The sequence below is a fragment of the Porites lutea genome, chromosome 1 (genome assembly GCF_958299795.1).
Source record: "Porites lutea chromosome 1, jaPorLute2.1, whole genome shotgun sequence".
Classification (NCBI taxonomy): Eukaryota; Metazoa; Cnidaria; class Anthozoa; order Scleractinia; family Poritidae; genus Porites; species Porites lutea.
The window spans coordinates 57,881,938-57,908,854 of record NC_133201.1 but is presented as its reverse complement, the minus strand read 5'-3'; the positions used below and the strand labels follow the sequence as shown (position 1 = coordinate 57,908,854).

General features: G+C 40.1%; 1 protein-coding gene and 1 pseudogene across 1 annotated transcript; one reads left to right on the top strand and one right to left on the bottom strand.

The window, feature by feature from the left end:
• On the top strand, window positions 1-26,363 carry LOC140923117 (mycocerosic acid synthase-like polyketide synthase). The gene is made up of 13 exons (XM_073373190.1): window positions 1-188; window positions 8,098-13,786; window positions 13,921-14,077; window positions 15,250-17,687; window positions 18,698-18,860; window positions 19,348-19,626; window positions 20,156-20,544; window positions 20,773-21,090; window positions 21,277-21,594; window positions 22,550-22,780; window positions 23,324-23,639; window positions 24,253-24,381; window positions 24,989-26,363. Exons 1-13 carry the CDS (start codon window positions 139-141, stop codon window positions 25,207-25,209), a joined length of 10,698 nt encoding a protein of 3,565 aa, XP_073229291.1. The 5' UTR covers window positions 1-138; the 3' UTR covers window positions 25,210-26,363.
• On the bottom strand, window positions 6,005-6,982 carry LOC140925068 (uncharacterized; annotated as a pseudogene).
• Window positions 26,364-26,917: the final 554 nt, after the last annotated feature.

Below are 26,917 nucleotides of genomic sequence, written 5' to 3'. Positions count from 1 at the left end.
TCGGCTTCTTTAATCGTTCTGTCTTTCCTCATGGAGTTTTGAAATATTGGCTCTTGATGCATCACTGAGTGCGGTACGGGGTTATAAGAAAGCTAAAAGTTTGGTCCATCGCAATTAAGTGGAGCTAAGTTGAACATTATGGTCTCAAGTGAGAGCCTAGAAAGTTGTGAAAGTTGCTCTTCGACAAGGTACGTGTACTCATACGATGACGCTTTACACAGTGTTATTACTACTTTTTGATTTGTTCGTCGTACTTTGAAATGACCCCTTTCACGTCAGTACACCTGTTGATGTGATCTACAAAGGTAAAGTGATATCAAGTCTTAGTTGGAACCGTGTGTGTCTAGTAGAATATTACGTAGTTACGTAAGGAAAACGATGTGATGAACATGCACACACACTAGTGCTCTCGGCTACCGAAATGTATTATTTACTCTATTTTAGGCATGGCAGTCCTTCTAGAGAACAGAGTTAGTTAAGAGATATCGTTTTAGTGAATCAAACAAGAGTGTGGAAAAGAGTAAATATATCTTGAAGCTATGTTGGTAGCTCGGAACGCGTTGACAAAATGAACAATATACAGTGACGGAAAGACAAACAGAGCAAAAAGACGTGTTTGGCCTTTTGCCGGAGACCTTAAGATACATTTCTGTCTCTTAATGTGCTTGCTGACTGTTCCTTATTCGTTCCTGTTTTGCATGGCGTGATATCGAAACATCAAACTATTTGCTTCATGTTGCTAGGGTGGGCACCTAATCCTAATTCCGTTTTACTCTCGAGGTGAATTAAGTTTGTTTAATGTTGTCGCCAAGCTGATCACATACTGAAGCTAATTATTCGTACGAAATCAAATCTCCTCTTTTGCTCATTTCAGTAGAGTTTGCTGGCATTGTTACCTGTAACTCGTTTTTAGTGTGGAAAAGACTTAAGCTTTGTTCAGCTTTACAAAACTTTATTTGCCTATTTATGCTGTTCTTTTTTCATGGTTTTTAATTTTAATCCTCGGAAGTTCGAAGCATCAATAAATTTAGTTAAAACAAGAAACTTCGAAGAGCCGTTTAAAAACATGCAATCCCTTATTGAAGGGCCAATTGTGATGAGTTAAACTGAGAAACTCTATAGGCTCTATTCTGTAATTCATCTCAATCGTTTAGAGTATGTGGTTTGAAATCTTTCCTGTGTAGTGAGTGTACTTTGTTGACAAACCTCGGAATAGTCAGTAACAAAGACATGTAAATATACATTTAGTGCAAACAGACTTCGCATCTTTATACAAAACCTCTGTAAATTAATGATAATTTTCTCTAATTTCAGCAAACATAAGAAGGTGAATAAGGAAGGTAATCTCTAAACAAAGTAATAATACAATGAAATCAATAATTTATCTGAACAATATTAAACATTTCCTCGAATCCGGGTCTGTTTTGATTCTTGGAAAAAAAATATTAAGTTTATTCCGTTTATACAACGCATTATAAAATAGGCTCATTCCCCCGGCTTTGTAACCAGCGAGCGTTGACTCAGGACCGGAAGAAGTTTGCGATCCTGGAAAATAATGTCAATAGAGCAAGATATCGACAGAAAAATGATGGTACGGCAACGATGCAAGAAGCTATGAAACTCAAGGTTGTTTTAGGCCTTTTTGGTAGAGCGGGAGAAAAATAACGGAAAATTTTACGAGTTTTGCGAAGTAAAAAAAAGCCGGACTATGGTTCGACGCGTGCATAAGGAATAGCGCACAATACGATACTACTGTATAGATTTAGCCAGGGCTAAAAGCGAAGCTCCTATTAATAAATTTATAATTTAAATCAAACACATTAGGGCACATTCATGTGACGTTTGAGGGAAAGGCTAAATGATTTTATAGAAAAATAATTTGCAAACAGTCCAAGAGTGAAACAAATCTTACATCGAGTTAATAGCCTCATATGGACACCCAAAAAATAGCAATTATCTTTGATGAGTCAAGAGCAATAAATGGCTCTCGATCACCGTAGATTAGCCAATTAACACATTTGTAATTTATAGGTTGCATCCCCTTGTCTAAAAGGGAGGCCAAAATAAAAAATCAAACTGAATTTTTTGTGTTTGACAAGTTTACTTTACAAAATCTTGCCAACAAATCTGACGACGTGTAAGGCAGCCATTTATACTTTTTATACATCGCATCTGAGGTAAACAGTACTAGTGAGGCAGTGTTTTTAGTAAACTTACATACCTCGGACATAATGCGGTTTTTCTCCGATTTTGCAGGACAAATTGTGCTTATTCAATAATCAGGACGATCGAAGCACTTGCTTTTTTTGCAAAACACATTACAGAATTGACCATATTACAAAATTTTTTTATAAAGAGAATTTCATAATGTCTGGACTGTTCAGTCAGAACAATACAGCCATTCGGTTCTTACTTTTGAGAAGTGCCAAATTTGCAGTGCCAACTATTGCTTGTTTGAACAACATAATAAACAATTTATAATCTTAATTCGTCATTTAATGTTTTTTTTATGTGTAATCGAGTGTAATCTTTAAAAGTTTTTAATACGCGCGGCATTTTGAGTACCCCTGCAAGCGATGTTCATGTTCGACTGAACAACCAGCAAAACGATTTAAAAAAAATTGCAAGAAACACTACTAACAATCAATAAAAGAAATAAAATTCGGTAAAACATTTACAGAGACAGAAATTTTCATTCACGAGAACAAGTATTGAGATTAAAGTGTCTCTGAAAATCCTGAGTCATGTAAGCTTCAGCATATTATAAGCAACCCTGCAGATTTTAATATGTTCAACCTCATTTTCTAAGGGAAAAGACCTGGGGACGAGGTTGATTTATGTTATAAGCCGGCTTTGCATTGTTTGCTATTTTTCGAGATGAACTCGAGGCAAGAAAATCGCTCAAAGCTTTCTTTTTACAGCCAAAGAACGTTTTCTTTCTATTTGCGTTCAGAAAATGTCTGAAGGCTTTCTCAAGGTGTTTGAGGCCTTGGTCAAAGGCGTGTTCTGAGCATAAGATTGGCAATATCTCTCGCCAGGAGACCTAGAACCAAATAGATTTTTCCCAAAAAGTATATCTTGAGGTTTTTGTTGTGCCTCAACGTTTAATTATGGTCACGTGAGATATTACAGGCGGGAATGGACGTGACACTGTTTATTCAATTTTCAAATGAGACATTTTTAGTGACGCTTTAATGAAATGATTAAGTGTAAAAACCCGGATGTGGGCACATGGTTTTGTCTTTAGTTTTTGTTCGCCCGTACAATTTTGGATGGTCGCCTGTATACGATTGTAAAGCTTATTTGGAAACTAATACAGTCAAGACTTGTTCCTACTTTGGTTTTGGTGGATATTTTTTGGTTACGGGAACGTGAGATGTTACGAGACCAAAAATTAAAAATGGAGGAAATTTGCGAAATGGGGGCGAATTTACTTTGTTTGGATAAACTAATTCGCATTTCTGAAAGAGGATAAACATACCTAACTTTCTACGTTTGGAATGAATGTACAAGAAGTTTAAAATTAAAGTTGTAAATAATTCACGATTATATTTAGGCACTTAAAATGATATTTTTCCTCATAATTTTTTAGAAGTGCAATGGACGGTCATTGCAAATGTGAAGTGTTAGAAATATTTAATACAAATTACCGAAATGATTTTGCTCGATTTCTTTTCTTAAACAGGCCACCAATTGCTCAATAAATATACGATTTTTAGTAAAATGGTCACGTAACATGCCAAGTGACCTATTAGCACAATATTTATACTTTAAAATGTTAAGGACAATGAGTTTTTTTATGTGTGCCAAATTTATAGTATCATATTGCACGCTATTCCTTTTTTCAAATTGTAACGTCTTTGCTTTTAATTATCTTATCATTGTATGTAAGACCCTGAAGAAGGAAGAAATGTTTATTTGGTAAAAGAAATGTATATTCCCGACTGTAAAATCAGCCTTGCTTCTTGTGTTTCTATATTTCCAATTATAGCCGGTGATTAGATCCTTTATTACGATCCGGTCCTTCCTTTTTGTAACTTGGTCCTTGCTTCCAAGATCGAAAGATCTTAGCCACTCCCCATCTGAGAAGAATTGTAGAATGTTGTTCGCCTCTATCAACTTGACAATTCAGTGAAAAAGTTTCCTATTGTCCCTTCTCGCAAGTGGGTCGTTTTTTTTTTCTGTAGTGGCCTTTGTATTGTTTCTTATTGGTGAAACAAGTAGAGAACATACTAGATTCCCCTGCAATCTGATTTAATTCCCAGCTGCCATAACACAAGACAAACAAGATGGCGGACACAACGCACTCGCCACGTGTCCGGATGATTATTCGTGTAAGGTAGCCTGAGGCATACTCGTTACTGCTAGCATGTCTTTTGAAAACAGTTGCTTTTTTTCATAAACTAAGTTCAATTTCTGCACAAAATTTCTCTTTAGAGTAAATCCCAAATTCCCAAACGGTCTCTTCTACTATAAGGACGTGTCGGTATATGAAAGTGGAGGACTCCCGGTTGGCGAAGTAGCCCTCTCGGGAGGGGTACAAAAAACACCGTACGCTTACATCTTGCAGCCCCGCCATCCCGGAGTGAAATTTCTCAAGATTACTGACTCGTCGTTAAGCACAAAAAAGTATGGGCAAAACGACATGTTTTGGCTGTTAATGCTCTTCTATTTTTTGCCCGATATATACCTGTGTGGAACAGGCTTCATTTACCGCTGTTATCGCTCCCTCTTTGCCAGTGTTTAAGTCCACAGCCAAAACCTATCTGTTAACACTTACTACCTAATTATGCTACCGATTGTCACGATTACCGTATGCTATCGGCAATTAACCGATAAGATAATGATGCTCTCACTTGTTGCTCTTGCAGCACCATTTTAGTACCGTGGCTTTCTACATATTGTCCACTGACTTCAAATGATGCCAAGCCTCCGCCAAAGGCAGTTAGTCATGGTTGTCCACGAATTTAATGTAACACAAATCCGATCCCGGTTAGGCACGTTACCCCAATCGTTTACATCGCAAAATGTCAGCCGGGCTGAGACAATTGCCCGGTCTGACAGACTGGGCAACCCGCCCCGAAAGGTCATCCCACCTGTCATCATTCTAAACGTTATTAACTTAAAATGAGAGATTTTATATGCAGTTGGGTTACCTAACCTGAGTGGGCTATCGCACTCACCTGGGGTTCCCCACCTCCATGTAAACAGGGGCCCATTTCTCAAAAGCCTCGGTAACTTTTCGTGTCCAAAATCAATTATTCAAATCGAAATTAAAAAAAAGATAAGAGCACGGGTCCTGGCTAGCAAGCTACTTCATTTTGTTTCATTAATTGATGGTTTTATCTTGTTTCACAAAACGGAAAAACGAACGATAAAATCCGACGTTTATTTATTTATTTATTTATTTCAATATTTATCCAGGGGCATCCAATTTAGCAGAGCTAGTTTAAATGGAGCCCTGACAAAACACAAAAACAAAGACATTAAAACATTAAAATTAGACAATTAATTAAGTTAAGACAACATGTAACGCAGGTGTTACTGTTTAAAGTGGCGCTTTAGCTTGATTTTGAATTCACTGAGGGTCTCTACTTGTCTAATGATTCTCAGTAGGGTGTTGTAGGTCCGAGCACCGTTTATTCTGAAGCTACCTTGGTATTTGCTAGTTTTTGCAAAGGGAGGGCGTAGCAAATCACGACTTCTGGTGTTATAGCCATGGAAAAGGTGCGCGTGTCTAAACTCTGAAAGTAAGTACGAAGGCGCTATTCCGTGAAGACACTTATGGACTAAGACGCATTTGAGATAATTTCTGCGTGCTTGTAGGCTAGGCCAGCCAAGTGTTTGTTTTAACTCCTCATTCCCGATAGATCGACCTTCAATAATACATAATACATGTTTCGGAGTAGTCATGACTCCATTATCAAGGAATAATGTTTCTGATCATGCAAATTACGCATTTAAAGCGATGTGGCGCGTAAATTAACGTAACGAGGTGCGAAGATTATGAAAATACTTTTGCACGAATAGAGTCTGATTGCACGTTGAGATTTGGCTTTAATGTTCTTATGAAAAACATTTTGTACACTAAACAGTCAAATTTGTTCCTTTTTTAAGCACTTCGAAACGTTTCAGCAGGTCCTGAGGGATCGTCCCATGCACGTGGTTGCAATGTTTGGCAATGGCGGAGGACTGTTGTTTATGTCCCTGTACACGATTGTGTAGATGTCTACGTGTGTAACCTACATGGCCTGCATCACACAGGTCACATTGGAAGTTATAAACTACACACTGTTCATTGACGATCGGTGGCTTTTCCTCTTTCACATTCAGTTCTTGTCCAATTTTTCGGCGAACACGGGGTGGATGGTGGTGTTTACTTTTAGGCTCAGATCCTTGAGTTGTTCTTTCACAATATCTGCTGAGATTTGGTTTTTAAATGGTAAAACCACTCGAACCGTGTCATCCGTCTCTTTAGCTGGTGATAAAGGTCGCTGCTGGTCAGAAACCTTTGAGTCAACGAAACTTTTGATGGTAGAGTTAACGAGGTGTTTGGGGTACTTTAATCGGTTACATTCGTCTGAGAAGTGTGACCAACAAGAAGATAAACGATATGCTCGATCCAGCATAGTTCTCAGTAAACCCTGTTTGTACCGATTGTCAACATGACTCTAATAGTGTAAGAGTAGACTTGAATTCGGAAGTTTTACGTAAACTTTGTCTCTATTTGAGGCAATCGATTCAGTAACTGGATGCCCAGAAACTGCATACGGTTTCCATCTTGAATTTTACGGAGGAATGTGCCTTGTTAAGCGTGTCCAGGAAGTTACCAAATAGAAGCTGTTTCTATATTCGGCACGATGGTGAGCGATTCATCAACATACCTTCGATAGAAGGAAAGTAGTTTACCCTCTCGCTCAAGGTTGTCTTCGATTGAAGACATGAACACGTTAGCTAGAAAGGGACCAAGTGGAAGACCCATAGCCACGCCATAAGTTTGTTCGTACAGAACTCCATTGAACTGGAACAGTTGTCCTTTTGTAGCTACACTGAGAAGGTCCGTTTTGGTCAGGTTCAAGTCGTGCGTTGAATTAAACCAATTGTTGGTGAAAGCTCTGTCCTCGAGTATCTCTATCGTCTAAAAAAATATCATCTAAGGGTACGTTAGTAAACAGGGAAGACACATCGTAGGAAACCAGAATTTCACCGTTTGCAATTTCCAATTCATGAAGTTCGTTCGCAAATTCAAAAATGTCAGTTCCTGTGTAACGATTCAAAGACAGAGGCTTAGTTTAACGTCGAGCCATTTCGCCAAAGTGTATTTGTATGTTTACGTTGCTGATACGTATAGGCCGCATCTTGTTAGATGCAAAACTATTGAAACCATTATCTTGCTAGAAGCAACAACAGCTTTGCGGGTCCGTTCATTATCGGGACTTTCGAGAAACGGGTCCCAGGCCCTAAACATGTACACACCAAACATCAACGCTAAGGTTTTCTTGTATTTTCAGAGTTCTTACTCTAACACTTTGTCAAAAAACGAGTTGATATCCAGGTGCCGCTTTGTCTTTACTTCACGCTTTCCTTATTGTGCGGTGAATATAACGTGATAGCTCAACCCGGATTGGTTTTTCCGGTGTAGGGCATGTGATGATATTCTAGAGAACCGCGTCTTTCAAATTTTGTGTTATTCTTTTGCACATAATTTACGAAAAGACAAGGGAAAATTCGTATGGGGCTTTCATTGTGAAGAAAAACATACAATCTCAAAAGCCAGAATACTGTACACAGGTATCTACAATATCAAAATTATTTTATTTTGTGTCCTTATTTTTTTAGTTGCTCGAATATGGACAATAATTATCTCTCACTTTGTAAACCCTCTTTTTAAAACTCTTTAAAATACTTGAACTTCTGCGACTGACCTGCCTCGATTAGCTTTGTTACCTGTGGGTCAGTACAATTTTTGGAGATGTTTTCATAATATATAAACGTGACAACGTTCTCTCTCGCTAAAATTCGCTTGCGATACAAGCACGAATACCTCCATTTATTACCTTTATTAACGCTTATCAATTAAAATTGTCGCGTTTTCAGTTTCAGGTCTTTTGACTTTGACAAGACATCAAATGAACATCGCCTTGGACCAAGGAGTATCGCTAGAAGACGACGTGATGTCTCGTATCACATACTCACAGCCTACGAGAAAGCTTTCGAGAAATTCGGTTTTTTTCTAGCTAGGCAAAGGCCCCTGCACATCTTCTTCGTTTTACTAGTAATTTGTGCTGCAAGCTGCTTAGGTTTCATTCGGATAAACGTTAAGCCGCCGTCCACGAAACAATTTATTGTGACTGACGGCCAATCTAGAGTGGACTTAAAAGATGCAGCACAATTCTTTCCTCTTCTTGATTCACGTCAGGAACAGGTTATAGTGACTTCTAAACGTAATAGAAACGTTCTAAACGAGGAATGCTTGAAAGAAGCTTTTCTTGTGCACCAGGGTATATTGATCATTAGTGATTACCGAAGTTTGTGCGTCAGACGGCCTCCGTCAAATGGCGAAACTAGAGCAACCGACGCACAAGACTGCATCGTCAGCAGTCCTTTGGAGTTAGCTGGTCCTAACTTCGAACATTTAAGAAACTTTTCTTCAATTCTGGCTCGTGAGTGGAATAATCCCAGGACGATACTTTCAGATGGTCAGTCATTGAAAACCTCTCACGTCCAGATACTTGGTAATTTTAGAGTCAATAATAAAGCAGATCCGCCAACTTCCCAGGCTGAAGCTCTTCGAATTACCTACTTCATTAAAAATCCAACAAGTGAGGATGAGAAACAGAAAGTAAAAAGCTTTGAAGCCACCTTTGAGAGCCACATCTCGTCATTAAGAGATAGATTGAAGTGCTCATCGTTCTTTTACAAGAGTGGAAGAGCAACCGATGATGCTTTGCAACAAATCTTGAAAGTAGATATATTGGCGCTTTCTTTGTCAATATTAGCAGTTCTTTTTCTTTCACTTGTTGTCATTTACTTTGTTTTCAGCAACTTGAGCTGTTTAACAACTGCTTTATTCATTTTCTCAACTGCCTTGTTACCCTATATATGTACAGCGGGCATTGTTTCCATGGCAGGCATTTCCTTACTCCCAACAACCATCTTCATTCCATTTCTTCTGTTGGGAAAATCAACATCAGACGTCGCTCTCTTCTTGGGAGAGTGGAGACGACAGAATATTGTACCGTCGCTTGAACATAGAGTCACCAGCTGCATTGCAAGAGTGGGAACTGTCCAACTCTTTTCAGCGTTTTGTGCAACCCTTCTCCTAGGAATTACAATCAAATCTTCCTTTGAGGTTATATTCAATTTTTTTCTCGTGACAGTGGCAGGCTTTGCTCTTGCTTTGGTTGCGTCATTTATAATGGTTCCCACTTTAACAAGTTTACTCGAAAGGGAGTCAAAACCGATAAATTCGTTTTGCATGAATCCCAGTACCGAGTTTAGCCGCTTATTGCAAGAACAAAGAAAGGTAGTAAATAAAGCAATTGGAAACGTTATTAAGAACTTGCCTTGTTGGGTTACTTCGCTTGGTGGGAAAGTTCTTTCTCTCTTTGTCTTGATATGCTTCATCAGTTTCTGTGTCTTCTCTGCTCTGCACTCAAGTGAAAGAATTAGTGCCACAGAAAACCTTTATCGAGAAAATGCTAACTTCAACGAGTTTACTCAAGCACAACAAACGTTTTTTAGCAAACAAACGGATGTAAGTGTCGTATTTTCCCAGGAGATTGATTACTCGAGGAAGATTAACCAAGAAAAAATGCTCCAGATCTGTGGAACTCTTGGAAAGGCTTCTTACAGTCAAGAAAGACCAGTATGTTGGATGGCTGCCTTGTTAAACAATAAAAATTCGAGCTGCACGAATTCAAAATTTCGCGAGTGCCTTTACAGATTTCTTAATCGATCTGAAAATCTACCTTATCGACAAGATGTGCGTCCTAACGAGAAAAATGTCCGTTTTCCAATCTCTGCGTCTCGATATCACGTGAAGATGGCGCTACAGAAGAGCGTAAGTAAAAACGCAGGTTCGTTCGAGAAACTGAGAGAAGACTTACGGTTTTCCTTGAAGCCTAAAGCAGTGTCAAAGACACTGTTAGCGTTTGAAGACCTTCTCTCTTTGGAAAGAGAAACTTTTCTTTCTCTCATCATTGCTACAGTGGTGGCATTTGGGACTAGTCTGATGTCTAGTTCAAGTCTTAGGTTAAGCATCTATTCAACGCTATCATTTGACTTACTTGTGTTAGAGACAGCAGCAGTTATGGAAATGTGGTCAATTCAGCTTAATCAGCTGGTCTTCATTTCCTTGTATTTAACAGTTGTCTTAGCACACAACCACAGCGTTCAAGTGGCTCATTCATTCATTTTCTCAGACAAACAAATGGTTAGGGAGCGCATGAATAAGGCTTTGGAATCGGTTGGTTTGCCTGTGGTAATGGCAGGCTTTCTAGAGGTCTCAGGTTCCGTTTCGTTGGGATTTATTTACCCCAGTCTGCAGGACATCTTCTTTCGACTCATTCCTGTCGTGTTTGCTTTGGGACTGATCCATGCTCTGGTAATCCTGCCACCAACAGTCACATTATTTTTCGAGTTGATGGACAGCTTTAACTTCCAAAATATGCTACCTAACCAAACGAACCAGGAAAGGAGGAAAATGTCTATGCAAATTCTACATCGTTATGCGCCACAGGCGATATCTAAGCGCCCTGCAATATCCATTGTCGGTATCAGCTGCAGATTTCCTGGAGCAAACAGTAAAGAGATGTTTTGGAATTTACTTGAGACAGGAAAAAGTTCCATACGAGACTTTCCACCACAAAGAAAAGAGCAACATCAAACGTTTTTCCGACTTTACCATCACAAGCGCTTTGTCAGTGGACGTCACTGTGCTATCAGGGGCTCTTACTTGGAAGACATTCTATCTTTTGACAACACGTTCTTCGGTATCTCCAATCAAGAGGCTCGTGCAATGGATCCCCAACAACGCATTCTTTTGGAAGTGGTGTATGAGGCCATTGAAGACGCCGGAATGCGGCTTGAGGATCTTCAAAGATGTAAGACAGGGGTCTTTCTGGGTGTAATGAACCTGGAATATGGAACTTTGATAACAGATGCATCAAATTATAACAATATCGACCAGTTTTCATCAACAGGTATAACAGCATCAATATTAGCAAACAGAATCTCATTTTGCCTCAACCTCACAGGTCCAAGTTTTGCTGTTGATACCGCATGTTCGTCTTCGTTGACAGCACTCAAACTTGCTTGTGATAACCTGCATAATGGCGATTGTGACATAGCAATAGTTTGTGCACCTAACATTGTCCTTAGCCATACCATGCAAATGTTATCCAGCATGGCTGGTCTTTTAGCGCCTGACGGGCGCTGTAAGAGCTTTGATGCATCTGGCGACGGTTATGGAAGAGGAGAAGGCTTTGCAGCAGTCGTTCTCAAGCTCTCAGATGCAGCTTTGAATGATAAGGATGATGAATATTGCGCAATTATTGCATGTGGTATGAACAATGATGGTCAAAATGCTGTACCAATGACAGCGCCAAGTTCAAAGACCCAGGCTGAACTATTCAGGATGGTTCTTGAGCAATCATGTTTAAATCCAGAAGACGTAGATTACCTAGAGGCTCATGGCACAGGTACTGCCATCGGTGATGTTATAGAAGTCACGTCAATCGCCGACGTCTATTCAAGAGGAACCTCTCGACAGCTTAAAATCGGATCTGTCAAGTCAAACCTCAATCATACAGAATCTACGTCGGGTCTGGCTGGACTCATAAAAGTTGCGTTGATGATCAAAAACAACAAATTAGTGCCAACTGTTAATGTGCAAGTATTGAATCCAAAATTGAAATTGAAAGATAAAGGAATTGTCGTGCAGCAAAAATATGAGTCTTGGAACACACAAGGCGGAAAACCACGAATAGGTGCCGTAAACTCTTTTGGTTATGGTGGATCAAACGTGCACGTTATCCTTCGAGAAGTTACACGACAGCCAAGCTTCAAAGATAATGATGGAAAAAGTAGGCGGTCACATCATATCCTCACCCTTTCTGCACGTTCTCAAGAGGCTCTCAAGCGAATGTCAAGATTCTACTCTCAGTGGTTGGAAGATGAAGGGGAGGATAATGCAACATTTTTGGAAAACTTGTGCTACTCATTGAAGGAACGTCGCGCTCAGTTTTCCCACCGCTTAGCATTTCCCTTTGAAGCTTTACCCGAGGCATCTAAGGTTTTAAAGGACTACGCCAATGAATCACTGGGATTGGAACAGAAAGTTGTCTATGGAGAGATAAAGAGAACTGATTCAAGGATCGTCTTCTTATTTGGAGGGCAAGGCTCCCAATGGTATGCTATGGGAAGACAGCTAATTGAGATGGAACCCGTCTTCAAAGATGCTATTTTGATTGTCAACAATGTAATGAAAGATCTGGGAATATCATTATCAATTATAGATGAGATCATGGCATCAGAGGAAGAATCAAGGATCGCAGAAAATTCTATCGCCCAGCCGGCTACGTTTGCAATACAGTATGCCACTGCAAAGCTTCTGATATCTTGGAGAATCTTTCCTTCCGCTGTACTTGGTCACAGTCTTGGAGAGATTGCTGCAGCATGCGTCGCTGGGATCCTAACGCTAAAGGAAGCCATTAACCTGGTGTTAGCTCGCTCCTCTCTACAAGATCAGTGTCCCAGAAATGGTAGCATGGCGGCTTTAGGTTTGTCCGAAGAATGCGCCAGTGCACTACTAGATGAGCTGAAGCTAACTCCTACTCTTTGCATTGCCGCAATCAACGGTTCAGATAGCGTGACAGTATCCGGAGATCGTCAATCAGTTGAAACCTTGGGTCAACACATTGCGATACACGAAAAGGCCACTTTCTGGCGTGTTCTTGGAACAAAACGTGCATTCCACAGCTCACACATGGAATTCATTAAAAGACCATTCCAAGCAGCACTAAAGCGTATTTCGTTACATCCCAAGCTGTCCAAGATTCCAATGTATTCTACAGTTGTGGGAGAAGTCCTTTGTGGTCAAGAGTTTAACAACGAGTACTGGTGGCGTAACATTCGATGTCCAGTTCAGTTTTACTCAGCAATAAAACATCTGCTCAAAGATGGTTACAGACAGATCATCGAAATAAGCACCCAGCCCATTTTATCACATTATGTGAAAAAGATTGCCCTGCAAGAAAACTTGGAAGACCAAGCAAGGCCAATCGTTCTGGAGACCCTTCCTCGTAAGAGAGTACCTGTAAACGAGCAGTGCAAGTATTTTTTTCTAAACACAGTGTGCAAACTGTATACACTTGGTTTTCCTATAGATTGGAATTGTGTGCAGACAATTCCTTCAGCAAAGTTTGTGCGCTCGTTAACCTATCCATGGCATAAAAACACCTTTTGGTACAGAGAAAGTCCACCCCAAACCGTAATTAAACCAATTGATGCGGCATCAAGATCAGAAAAGAAAGGTCACCCATTTTTGGAAAAAGTGAAGCAAACAAGTCTGTGTTCAGGCCTCCAGTGCTGGGAAACTGAAATCGACCTCCATCGCTTTCCTTTTCTTAAAGATCACGCTATTATTCAGGGGGCGACCGTGATGCCAGGTGCTACGTACCTGGAAATGGTCTTTGCCATGGCAATGGACCAATTTTTCCATGTTGCTGGCCTTGAACTGAACGATGTAAAACTCTCCAACCTCCTGACACTACCTGAATCACAGGTAACTTTACTATAAGATTTTTGGTGTAATTTCTTCCATATATAGCCTTTTGAAGTAATTTAGGGAAGTGTTAAACAGAAGCCGCAGCTCCATCCATCTTCATTAGTGGTTAAACTTCACTTTAACTGTTGTAGGTTCGATTGTTACGACTGCGCCTCCAGAAGACTAAAAGGATTTGCGAGGCCGATTTCAACATAACAAACGTACAGGATGATCACTCAGAGATCGTCCTAAGCAGTGGACAAATCTGTCTTGATCTTCTGCAGACACAAAAGACAGGTAGCCACAAAGGTAATCTTGATACATTTGTTGGACTTTCTTTTACATCAATTCAATGTTGTAAAAAGCTCCTTAAACTGAAGATAAGAAACAGTCACACAAGAGTTTTGCGCAGAACCTAAGCAGAAACGTGTCTTCTATAATTCTCTCGCGCGATTGGTACGTTTTAATGAATTTTATATTGGTATTAGCCATTCATTCTGTAACTTGTCTGTTACAGAGGCGTAGCTAGCGTTTCGGCTAGTTGTAGGCCGGCGTTACTTTCACTTCCACATATCCCGAAAATTGCACGCATTACTAGTACGTACTGACCTCACCAACACTTTGAGATCCTAAAGCTTTTTAGCTCACCCCAACAACGCATAATTTAATACAAGCAGTAGAGGGATCAAAAAAATTTTAGGCTCGGGCCGACAGGTCCATGGGCTGGCTACGCCCGGGTGTTATTATATAGTTTTTAATTATTATTGTTATTACTGCATAATATAGATAGTCGTATAAACATAACAACTTTCTTTAATTTCCAGACGTGTTTCGACGGTACCGTCTTTTGAAGTCGCCGTTGAATTTAAAGCGCGCGCGATCTTACAAAGTGCATGACATTGCGTTGTCAATATTTTGTACTAAAACAAAAAAAAAATTAAATGAGTGACGCTTAGTTCTTTACAGGGAGAGAGTCAGGTTAATGTGTTTCACCTGCTGGTTGAGATCGGGCTTCTCCCATTCTATAAATATGGATTCCTTAAGCTTCACTTGGATCTCGAAGCAATCCGGTGTGCAGGATGCTCTGCAAAACTCTGAACTCTGCAGATGTTTAAAAACGTTCCAAGACCTGTCTGAAAGTAAGTGCTCGCGCACTCGTGTGGAGAAGTGTCGGCTGGTTTCACCAACATAACAAGCATTACAACTTGCACACGAAAATTTATAGACCACACGCGTGCATAGCCCCTCAGGGACAGCATCTTTCACATTAAAAAGATTACTGACTTTGAAAGTAGTAAAGACTAAGCTTAAATCAATAGGTTTACATAACCGGTTAGCAAGTTTGCGTATACTCCTCTGTACCGTCGAAACATGTCTGGAAAATAAAAGAAAGTTGTTATGTTTATACGACTATCTATATTGTTGCTGCTATCTAGACTTACTGCGTAATAATAATAATTGTTTATGATATATATTATCAGCATCTAACATGGCTGGTCCAGTAATTAATGAGATTCTGACAAGAATGGAGCGAATGCCGAATGAACGGTTCCGAAGAATAACGGAGAAGTTTGGATTCAACTACGGCCCTTCGTTCTCCATCATCAAAGAGATATGGAAATGTGATAGCGAGGCGCTATGCCTGATAGACATCGCAGAGACACACACCATCCAAGATCAAAGTGAAAGTTATGTTGTTCATCCGTCTATTTTAGATGCTTGCCTTCAGTCCTGCTTTGTTACCCTGGGAACCTCGTCGATGGATGATAAATCTATTGTGCCAGTTGGTTTCAGGCGTATTGCACTCAATGACTTACCATCAACCAGCCAGTTATATTGCCACGTGACTGCGGATCTTTCCGAGTTCGGACGATTTGATGTGACACTCATGAGTCCAAGTGGCTATGTTTTTCTCTCCATGACTGATTTCCGAGTTGCAGAGTTAACAAGTTCACCGCGTCAAGCTCCTTTTGTAGATCTTGCCTACGACGTCAGGTGGAGTGAAGCTGAGTTAACAAGACAGGAAGAGAGTGCCCCACCTCTAACTTGTATGGTGCTCAAAGACTCCTCTGATTTTTCAGATCATTTGGTCTCTTTACTTAAAGCTCGGGAAGTCAAAGTTATCTCCATTAGTTCTCCAGTTGGTCGATGTTTTGAATCCGAAGTTCAAGACATTGTAAAAACCGCCTTCGCAGAAATACAGACGATTAATTCTTCTCTGTTGAGGGTTATCAATCTCTGGCCTTTAGATACATCCCTTCTGCCTGACCATTTTGAAGTCATTGAGCAAGCTCAACAACTAACCTTTAGCAGCTCTGCTTTCCTACTTAAGTTGTTGATTGAAAAAGAGTTCATGGATTCTCGGCTGTTTCTCGTCACCGAGTTAACACAGCTTTTGGACATCTGTGACAATTCTAGTAACGGTATGTCCATTCCATGGGGTGCTACAGTCTGGGGACTAAGGCGAACAGCGAACCTTGAAGAATTTAACATAAGGGTTACCACCATTGACCTTTGTGATAAAGAAGATAAACGGGAACTGGACTCCTTAGTAGATGAAGTTTTAGGTGACAGCGTGGAGGACGAGGTGGCCTTTCGAGATAGACGACGATTTATAAATCGCCTTGTCAGGTCAGAATTACAACAGGACACCTCTAAAATAGTTAAAAGAAAAGAGAGGAAGAATGAGGGACTACTATATCTTTCAAAAGTTCCTTTGTCAAAATCGCTTTGCCTTCGCGAGAAATGTATCCCAAACACAACGCAATCTGAAGTCATTGTAGAAGTTTGCTATTGTTGGACGCCCTCAGAATCACTCTTTGATGTATCTAAACCAAATGGATGTGTCTTCGTGAGTGGAAAAGTCTCTGATCTCCCTGTAAATGGCGAGAGTACTTTGCAAATTGGAGACAATGTGTGTGGTGTCATTCCCTCTGGTCGTGTTACACGTTTCATTTCAATACACGTCAGTAACGTGTTTTTGAAACCTTCCAACCTGACAATAAAGCAAACTACTTACCTTCCAGCATGCTTGGCGTTAGCATATCATGCTCTACAAAAAGCGGCGTCCGGCACCGAAAGGAAAAAAATTTTAATAAATGAAGCCAATCGTGGGGCCGGACCAGCAGCAGTACTTCTGGGAAAAACACTGGGTCACAGAGTGTACTGCACAATCTCTGACACTTGCAGCCAATCCACCAAATGTTTTCTAACCAATTTGGGCGCAGAGAGTGTAAAGCGACAGAGTTATCCGGCTTACAATGATAATACGATTGATCAGTTTGACGCTGTTGTGTTCTTTAACCCACCGCTTCCAAATGTCCTACAGAGGAGTGGTCTCAATCTAAAGAGCGGAGGAAAAGTAATTATCTTGAGTGCTGATTTTGAAGGCGATGTTGTCTTTCCAGCAAAGAAGATTTTCAATTACGAGAGAGACAATGTATTAGACGTTTTACGATCGTCGACGGCATTTGAGAACTTAAGCAGGCAAAGCTTGCAAATTCTGGAAAGCAATGGAGTATCACAACAGCTTCTGGAAATGCCAGTTGAGTGTTTAGATTTTGCAGCTACACTTAAAGCTACCAATGAACTCATCGACAGAACATCATCTTTGAAAGATATAGTAACACCATCCTCGGACATTTCGTGTCTTATACATTCACTTGCAACATTTGATAGGGAACACCTTCAGGGCATCCCAGTGCTACCACAAGGCTTAGATGAGTGTGGTTTGAAAGAAAATAAATCCTATCTGGTTGCTGGGGGAGTGCGAGGATTTGGTTTTGAAGTGGCTCGATGGATGACAGAAAACGGTGCAAAGTCTATAGTACTTCTCGGCCGCTCCATGCCTTCGGATTCCAAAATTCAAGAGGTGCGTCAGATTGAAAGGAGCACCGGTTCGACGATCCATATAGTTCAGGTAGGTATTCTTAATCTCCCAGCCTGTACAATAATTTTCCTGCAAAATAGAAATCCATTCATATCGGACGTTTTTTGGTTTTTGTTTTACATTGTGTTTGTACATGCAGCATCCTAACCTTTTGTTCAGAAACGTTTTAAAGAAAATTTCCGTATTTCCGTAAATTTCTCTCAGACTTAAGAAAAAAAAAATAACAATGTGATACTTTCAACTTAAGAACGTCTATTGCCAAATTAACCCTCCTTGCTTGTGGTAACATAACCCCCAGAGACAAATACTTCCGTTTGGTTGTAATCGTAGCTAAACAAGTTTGAGATAAACAAATGAATTTTTTTGGCTTCGATTGAGGTGATTGTTAGAATTCATCACATACTCTGATGTTAGGCATTATTTCAATTAAGGAATGTAAACTTTCTAGTCCATTTTCATTTTTTTTTTTCATTCTGGTGGCTACATTCACCCTAAAAAACCGATCTACAAAGGCCACCTCCTTACAACGGTCACGTACTGCCACCCACAAGCCCGGGTGCGGAGGCACTCGACTGAGTTTTATTCGGGGAGGTTCTGCCCCGAGGTCCGACCCCTTACTCTTTTACACACCATTTTGGACAGAAACGTTACTCCTTCCGTTTAACCTCGTGCCTTAAACCTAACTATCCCTTTTAACCGCTGTAAATCCACTGTCCTTTTAATATTAACAAATCACCTGACTAGGAATTATTAAATTCAAAGTTTATTGACTTTCTTTAAGCGATAAAATGCATTTTGGGTCCTTTTACAGTCCCGTAATCCTCTCCTGATGGGCCTAAATGACAAATTCCCTTAACGTTCCATATACTTCAACAAGAAAAATCTCTACCCTTTCATATTCCTGAAGGCTGAAAATGATACCTCTTTCGGGCGGAGCTTCTCCGTATAGGCCATTACATTGAGTATCCCCAGGGTTTGTTGTTTAGGTTTCTGCTATCACTCCGCATTTCATGTTTACTATGACGATGACCTTTTTGCAGGTGGATATATCCAATCAAACACAAATGTCGTCTTTGAAAGACCGCCTTCAGTCTCTTCCAGATGTCGCAGGCATTGTACACACTGCTATGGTTCTTAGAGACGAATTCCTCAAAGACTTGACATCACAGAGTTTTAATGAAGTTATGGGCCCAAAGATCAAAGGTAAGACTTCAAACTAAATCGGCCTATAGGTCTTACCTTTCACCGAATTATTCGCAAAAATGTTATTTGCTTTCAGAACAAAATTTCAAGAAATCTAAACAGAAGTTTTGTTATTAACTACAACGTACTGAACTACATATTAATTTTCCAGGACCTTTCAAACTAAAAAAAGGGGCCAACAAGAAAACCTCGCGTTTCCGTTAGCCTCATGGTTCTGATGAGTTACTCTTAGATTTACCTTTTTTTTTTTTCTTTAATAATTGTAATGTATATTATATTCATATAATAGTAAATAAACGTTGATTGATTGAGTAATTGTCGACTACAGCAAGATGTTTAGTTTCAGTTAGGATATGTCCAAGACAACAGAAGCAGCTCTTCAAAATTTTAAATCGTTTTGGATGTTAGAAAGGTTCTTCGGGCACAAACGACATTTTTTCAGTTCGGTGCAGTTTTTACTTACTTAATGTGAGAATTTGATTTTTAGGTTCTTTCTTGCTACACCAAATGAGCCTTGAGATGGATCTGGATTTTTTCGTGATGTTTTCGTCCATGGCGTCGATTGTGGGTAACATGGGACAATCCTCATACTCGGCCTGCAATGCTTTCCAAGATTCTCTTGCTCAATACCGCAGACATTTTCTCGGTCTTCCCGGGCTAGCAATAAACTGGGGACCAATCAGTGGAGCTGGTGTAATGGAAAGAGAAGCAGGGGTCGCTAGATTGCTTACGTTGGCAGGCTTGGGCTTTGTTGACGCCAAGGAAGGTAGGTTGAAACTTTCTGGAAGTGTATATAGTCTTTCAGCAAAAACATTGTTAAGGTTTTTGAATAAAAAAACATAACTACGGTTTTAAATAATTTTCACTTGGATTTTGATCAGTTTTGTGTGTCTTAAAGTTTATTGCTTGTGACCGTAATTATCTTTGAAGACAGTATAAAACGCAATTTTTAACTTAGTTTCTAAACTTCAGAGTTCGCGTGTTATTGAAAAAGCGCAATGATTAACTACTGCAAACGTTTTAAATTATCATGACCTGGCATTCATAATCAGTCATAATTGCATGTCTTCTTAATTACAGTAGGGCTTCATTCAGGAATGGTCAACTGACTCCTCGGCATAGGTTGACTGTTTGATCAGAAGACAGATGTTAAGGCCGAATTTGCTGTACGAAAAGAAAATTGAATAAATAAAATACCAGTATTTGGAGTTACTTCTTTAAAAACATTAGAGGCAAAGTGTTTATTATACTTCTTTATACTGTAGCTTTAATTTTTGGATGTATTATTTTCCAAGGTGTTAAACACATGTTCAAAGTGTTAACTGAGGAGCCAGGTCGCTGTCAGATCACATTACTTGATGTAGACTGGCCTCGATTCTTAAAGAGCAATGAAGGGCTGAGGAAAACTCCGCGACTTTCCATTATCAGATCATCAGTAAATGCATCCAACAGTGGAACGAACTCAGCTGAGTCTTTGGCACAAAGGATTGTTTTAGAAAAGGATGGCGAGAAGAGGGCAGAGCTTATCAAAGAATACATCAGCGTTTCAATGGCTGAATGGACTGGAAATTCTTCGACCTCAGAGACTGATCTCAATACCAGCTTGTATAGCTATGGAGTTGACTCCACCGCAGCCTTGACTTTGAAGATGCAGCTTGAAATAAATCTGCACGTTTCGTTTGAGGTACACTTTTACTCTTCGTTTTTAAGATAATTTATTAGTTGAGCTCTGCAAACCAGCATACAACTGTGAGTCATTCCTCCTGGTCTGGTTTGCAGAGCGTTGGAAGGGTGTGATAATGCATGGTGTTTTGGTCTGAAAGTACAATGTAATGTGGATGGGAACCCTACAGCTAAGGGTAGTCTTTGCCGTTTTATTTGAAAAGTTCAAAAAAGAGAACTTCCGTTGCAGGTCTTCTACTTCATGCAGCCAGACACAACCCCCCTAAAATTGGCAAGGGACATAACTGAAAAGATGAATGAACGAAGTCAAGGAACCCTTCCATCCAAGAAACAGCCTCAAAATAGTAACGGACAAGACGCTGAACATGATGAAGTATCACCTATAAATGACGTTGAAGCATCTACTGTAAATGACGTATCTAAAAGCCAAATACAAGTTGTACCGCTGTACACTCCAGAGGGCTCAGCCATAAAGTTTTTTTGTGTCCATCCGTCGCACCGTTACGCGATGAGTTTGGTGCCGATAGCAACAGGATTTCAAGGACAGGTAAACTAAGATGCTGATAAATATTTGGACAAAGTATAGAATTCAAATAAATCGTAAGTCCAAACAAAGCTATATTAGCATTAACAGACCTATTATATTACCTTTGTGAAAAAGTTCTCAGCTCGATAGGACACTTTATACTTCAGCCGAGTTTATTCATTTTCACGGCCTCATCTTCATTGCTAGGACTTAGTTTCCTTCTACGCACTGGGTTACACAGATCCAGCAGCAGTGAGTGAGAATTGGGGTGGAGTGCGTGAACTTGCAGCACATTACGTTCAGTTAATAAGCAAGGAACAGCGTCATGGCCCTTACTTTTTGGGTGGATATTCATACGGAGGTCTTCTCGCCTATGAAATGGCTTCCTTGTTGACAGAACATAATCAGAGGGTGGAGTTTGTGGTGATGATTGATACCTTTCCTTGGGTTCTGCACTCACGGACTGTCAGCAGTAGACTACCTTCAATGCAAGAGTATGAAAATTTGCAGCGTCGGCATGTCGAGGTTAGTCAATTTCTTACGGTCGATAGAGTCTATTTAAAAGTTGTTATTACATCGAAAATTAATGTTTCTTGGTGATATAAAAATAAACGCTAGTGTATTTGACAGACTCTTCAAAAACTGACTAAAAATTCAAAGGCCTAAACAAATCTTTCCGGTTATTGCGTGTCCTGATGTCTAATAGAAAACGTTTCCTTAAATAATACTGTTTTGCTTGAGAGCTAATTGTAGATAATGGATACAGTTTTTAATCGCAAATGACAATGTTTGAAAAAATTCTCTGCTATGCCTCGTTTTCTTAATTCTCTTCTCTTTGAATTTGAATATATAAAAAATTTCATATCCTGCATGATTTGATTTAGCCACCGAGGCGCCAATGGAACCTCAGGGAAGAGTGCTTATTCGAAACAAGGCGTTTTTTCTTTATTAAGAAAAGCCTATTCAACGGTGATTCGGCCTCAGTATCGCTTTCACCAATATCAAAGATTTGGGCCATTTTCGTAAAGAGGGACGCTTATTAACAAAGAAAAAGTCTGGGGACTGCAGCAGTTATTGGAAAGAGGGCTATAGATCGAATCATTACGGCATTTTAATTGGGAAGAAAGGTGTTACAAGTGAGAGATGCCCGCAGTTATCAAGGTCAAGCAAGGGATGTTTCTAAATAACTAGTCAGAGGTGTCTCCAATGTTTTTCGTTGTGCTTTAGAGGCCTGCTTGGTTAATTTGGAGCTGCGCTAAAAACTATTTATCTGTTGTGATAAAACTGTTTTTGGTTTCTGCATTTTTCAGGCTTTCTTGAACCGGCTGCTTTTAGGGATGCGCATATAACTCCGTCTTTTATCGTTCGATGCGATGAGACTGTGTCTACCGGCTTGCTTGTTTTTTAATGTTACTGTCAAAACAGCAGAATTTTAAAACTACTTGATGACAAAGTCTAAAGAAAATTTGTAATCTTTTAGTTCCAATTTGAAAATTATCTGAGAAAACTGGCAGTAGACTCACTGAAGATGACATCAGATGAATATCAAAACATGAGAGAGGAGAACACTAAAGAATGGATCGTTGATGAACTTGAAAAAAGGGGACTTGAAAGAGGTCTAGCAATCTACGACTTGAGAACACTGAGAGAATCTCTCCTGAAGGATCAAATAATCGCCAGTAGGACACATCTGGAGTGGCAGCCCGCAGAGGTAAGGGTTTGTTTTCCGTTTATTATGCTTAAAACACTGAACCAATAGCAAAAGTAGTTGCTGCAACAGTTGAAAGGTTGGTCGCGGAGAGTTTTAAATATTTCTCGTTTTCAAGAAGTGCTTCAGACGACAACCCTGGAAAAAACCATTTCGGTTAGGTCCGACCAAAACATTTGGGACCACATTTGAAGGTGATCCACTTTGACCTGTCATTTTAGTCGGTCCGAAATGTCCCTTTCCATTTCCAAAAATTTTTGTCCCCAGCTGTACAGCTCATCTGTATCCTGTTTCGTAGTTTGCAAGTGCAATACTAAACGTGCGGTGACTTTGGGTCTGGTCTGTGCAACCGGAATATACCGTTCCTTGGGCACGTGGCAAATTTCGGAAATTACGAACTTGAAAGATTGTTGAATGGAAAGCGCCCGCTGTAAGAGAGGCCTTTTTTGAAAGTGTGCAGCCCGTCTACTGTAATTTACGCAAAGATCTTGTACGTTAAAATTCCAACCATTTTAATGATTTCTCTCCCGTTTCATTTGTAAATAGGTCCGCTACCGAGGTCCACTCGCATTCCTCAAATGTCAAGATACCTGCTTCTCGCCCAGATCATCAGATAACGTGGAAGAGATTTGGGGCCAGTTGGTTGATGATGGAATTAATCTGTTAGTTTGCCCTGGGAATCATTATTCCATGAGTGAATCGCCTAACGCCATTGTTACCGGTAGTATCTTAGCAACGGCCCTAGCATTTAAGTACCGTTTGCTGTTTCCAGAATTCCCTAGGCCCACGAGAACGTTCAGTCAGAGGCGAGCTGTAGAAAAACTCTCAGGTGGAGTAGTTGTATTCCTCCACTCAAAGAAAGGTAACCAAATTTTAGTCCAATGCCAGCACAGTATAATTTGTTATTCAAATGGAGGTGAAATCGGCGTATATGCCTCAGAGCGTGTCGGTACCTCGTTCCCAGGGTCCTCTCCTACGCGTCCTACGGAGCGAGATCGGGAACGAGGTCGAGCGTGTCGGCATTCTGGCGAAGGAACAGCACTGAAAAGTCATTAACTCGGTTGAAAGAATTTAATGTAAGTCCATTTGATGAGCATTTATAGATTAAGATTTTAAAAATCCTCATAGATAAGAAAAGAACTCATTGTAGCAGTTAAGGCCCCATTTTCCCTGCAACCCAGGTTTGCCAAAGGCATACTCTATCTGACTATATATAAAAAGAAAGAAAAAGAAAATAAGAAAAAATCAAGGATCAAGAATCACTATCGTTCTTTCTCCTTGTGTTAACTTTACTTCACTTGCGTGTTGGGGGGAAGTGGAGTAAACGTAGGTATCACACTTTTTGTCAATGGTCAATCCGGTCCAGCATTTGTGTTATATGATAATTATACGTCTTGGTTCTGTTCTTTTCGAGTAATTGCCGTCAGGATCTCACTAAGTAATTTACATTTCACCTACCTTTTATTCAAATATAGGACACAAAAAGCCTCATTTTGGAGAACTACATTTCAAGGAGGATGTTCACAAACTTGAATTAACATCACAAGCCGATGAAGGAGAGACTCGGGAGACAAATAAAACCAAAAAGATCATTGACTTGAAAGGTATCAGCGTTATAGATAACTATTTTTTCAATTTTGTGCGAACCAATATGGCCTTTTGATACCTTAGTTAAGCCAAGCTAACTGTTATTGACACCATTCAAGATTGATGCACCCAAAGAGCATAGGCTATGAGTTATTGTCCTCTCATGGCAAAATCAGGGTTTTTATATCAGCTTGTACGTTGTCCTATATTTGTCAACGCCAGAACGGAGATCGAATGGTACAGAATCCTTCACATAAAACACTTGACAAACGTTGAATGAAGAATGCGTGGATTCATGTTCTTAAATTGTTACAAAACCTTTTAAGGAGTTTTTGTAGTCTTTTCTGCGCTTCTATTCAAATGTAACCTACATTTACAAAAAACACACGTAATTTAAAGATTTGGGAGTTTCTAATCGGCATTGCCGTCGTCTGTCACGTTTCAGGAATCTTTTTTATAGCCGAGAAAGCCTTACGCGCTCGTTAGACCAGCGGCGCGTATTTGGGACGGTGCCATTAATTGGACAATTGAATGGCTGGTTCGATTGCACTTTTAAACTAAGCGAGTAAGTTTTTCAGCTTATATTTGTGATCACCAACTCTTACAAAGATCCTCTCTTTTAAGATCTCCTTATGGTCCAACCAGGGATGTTAGTGGCCAATGCTAGGAAGTATGCCGGCCGAAAGAGAAGAGTTGGAGCATATCGCAGTGGAAACCTGAGGCAAATCGCTTCTGTTATTACAAGGAGACGTGTCTACAATTTGGAATTTACTGATTATTCGGATTTAAAATCATTCTACAATATGATCGAGGCTGTTTTTGCTGTCCAATTGTTGTCGCGCTAGATGTGGTAGAAGACGAACTTATTAAGGGCCCAAGGAAACACTTGAGAGCGAAGCACGATGTTATTTGGATGGTCCTCAAGTGTGGTGAAAGAATTGAAGCTTAAGGGAAGATTACTCTCCACAGATGAACCTCTGCCTGGAGGCGTATGCCTTCCTCTTCATCATCCCAATTTTAGAAACTGAAAGCGATTTTCTACTGTCTTGATTTGCTTGGAAGAATTTTTGTAGATTAAGGTACTCCAAATTGGACGTTTTTTAAATAAATCTAACTTGCCTTTACAGTAAGCGAATGCAATATTTGATTCTGCTGTCTAGAGATATTCTAACTGAATATTCAGATTTACCCTGGTAATATAAGGGAAGAAATAACCAAATAACTGAAATATAGATAAAATGAATAACTAGACAAGTATAGCATAGCATAGGAAGAACTACTGAGGAAAAACGCAGCAGCTCCCTGATAGTTCATAAATATAAACAACAACAACAAAAGCACAAAGAATAGAGGTGCAAACTAGAAGAAGCAATTCGCTGAAGTACTGATAAATTAAAGAAAGGGGGTATCTGCCAGTGGACAAAAATCTAAAGTTAGGACAAATGCAGATTGGAGGGTCTGAATGGGGTTAAGTGTTATTCGCCCCCATTTTTTTTCTGTTAAATCGGCCAATTTTTTAATGTTTACTGTTTCCGGAGAAAATACTGTTAAGTGTTTGAAGGTTTTTCGTGGAAAACCCATAGTCTTTCAGCTCTGCTCAAATCACCAGTGAACTTTGAGCCCGTGCTCAAAGGGGCAGTAGCTGCAGTCTCGTTTTTCCACCCATTCGCAACAGTATTCTGGGGAGTACTGGGTACCAATCTCGTGTCAGGAGCCCCAGATCCTTTGGTCAGCATAGAAGCAGGGTCATTCTTGACCTTTCAAAGCAATCCAGCGTCATCCAGCGTGGCACCGTCAAGAAACATCTGAACTGAAAAGGAAATATTAAGGAGGATGGCTTTTCTTGAACCGCTGACGGGTGGTCAATCTCGTCCCCAAGCTCCCCAGAATAGCGAGAGTGAGGCCGGTTGTAAATAAACTAAACAAACAGCTCATTTTCTCTTGCAGATAAGAGAGTTTTGTATTTAATCAGAAAATAAAAGTCGCTTTTTACGCACGAGTTCACCTGTCAGTTATTTGACCAATCTGGGAGGAGATTGTTGAATAGTAGCCTGCGAACCGCATACAGATTTCCGGTCGCCGAAAAAAACGGATGCTCTCGCAGGCTATTTGAATCGTATAGAATCAGTATTCCGTTTTCTCGAACAAAATCAAGGGGCGCATTGAAACTGTTACATAAAATTGAATGCTATGTCTATAATGTAGCCTGCGCCACAGGCGGAATTAAACTTCTTTTTAAGTCCGCCTGCGAAACAGCACCAAAATCCTTGTTGTAGGACCCTACCTGTGTACAAGGATTTGGATAGCCTGTTTAGCAAGCGTTTCCAATCGAGTTTTTGCGCGAAAGATAGAGCGGGAGCAAAAAAAAAAAAAGGTCATTCCTTTTTTTTGCTCTCGTCCCAACTTTCTCGACGAACTCGCGAGGAAACGCTTGCTACACAGGCTAGGATTTGGATACTTGAAATGATTGGCTAGCCTGCGTGTAGACGTCTCCAGGAGCCCATAACCTGACGTCTGCTATTTCCTTTCTGGCACCCGCGGAAAAGGAAAGCA

Coding starts and splice junctions, on each gene's coding strand:
- LOC140923117 (XM_073373190.1), top strand. CDS start 139: ATGGTCTCAAGTGAGAGCCTAGAAAGTTGTGAAAGTTGCTCTTCGACA. Junction 20,545..20,772: donor ATCTGCACGTTTCGTTTGAG/GTACACTTTTAC, acceptor CTTCCGTTGCAG/GTCTTCTACTTCATGCAGCC. Junction 21,595..22,549: donor TGCAGCGTCGGCATGTCGAG/GTTAGTCAATTT, acceptor GTAATCTTTTAG/TTCCAATTTGAAAATTATCT.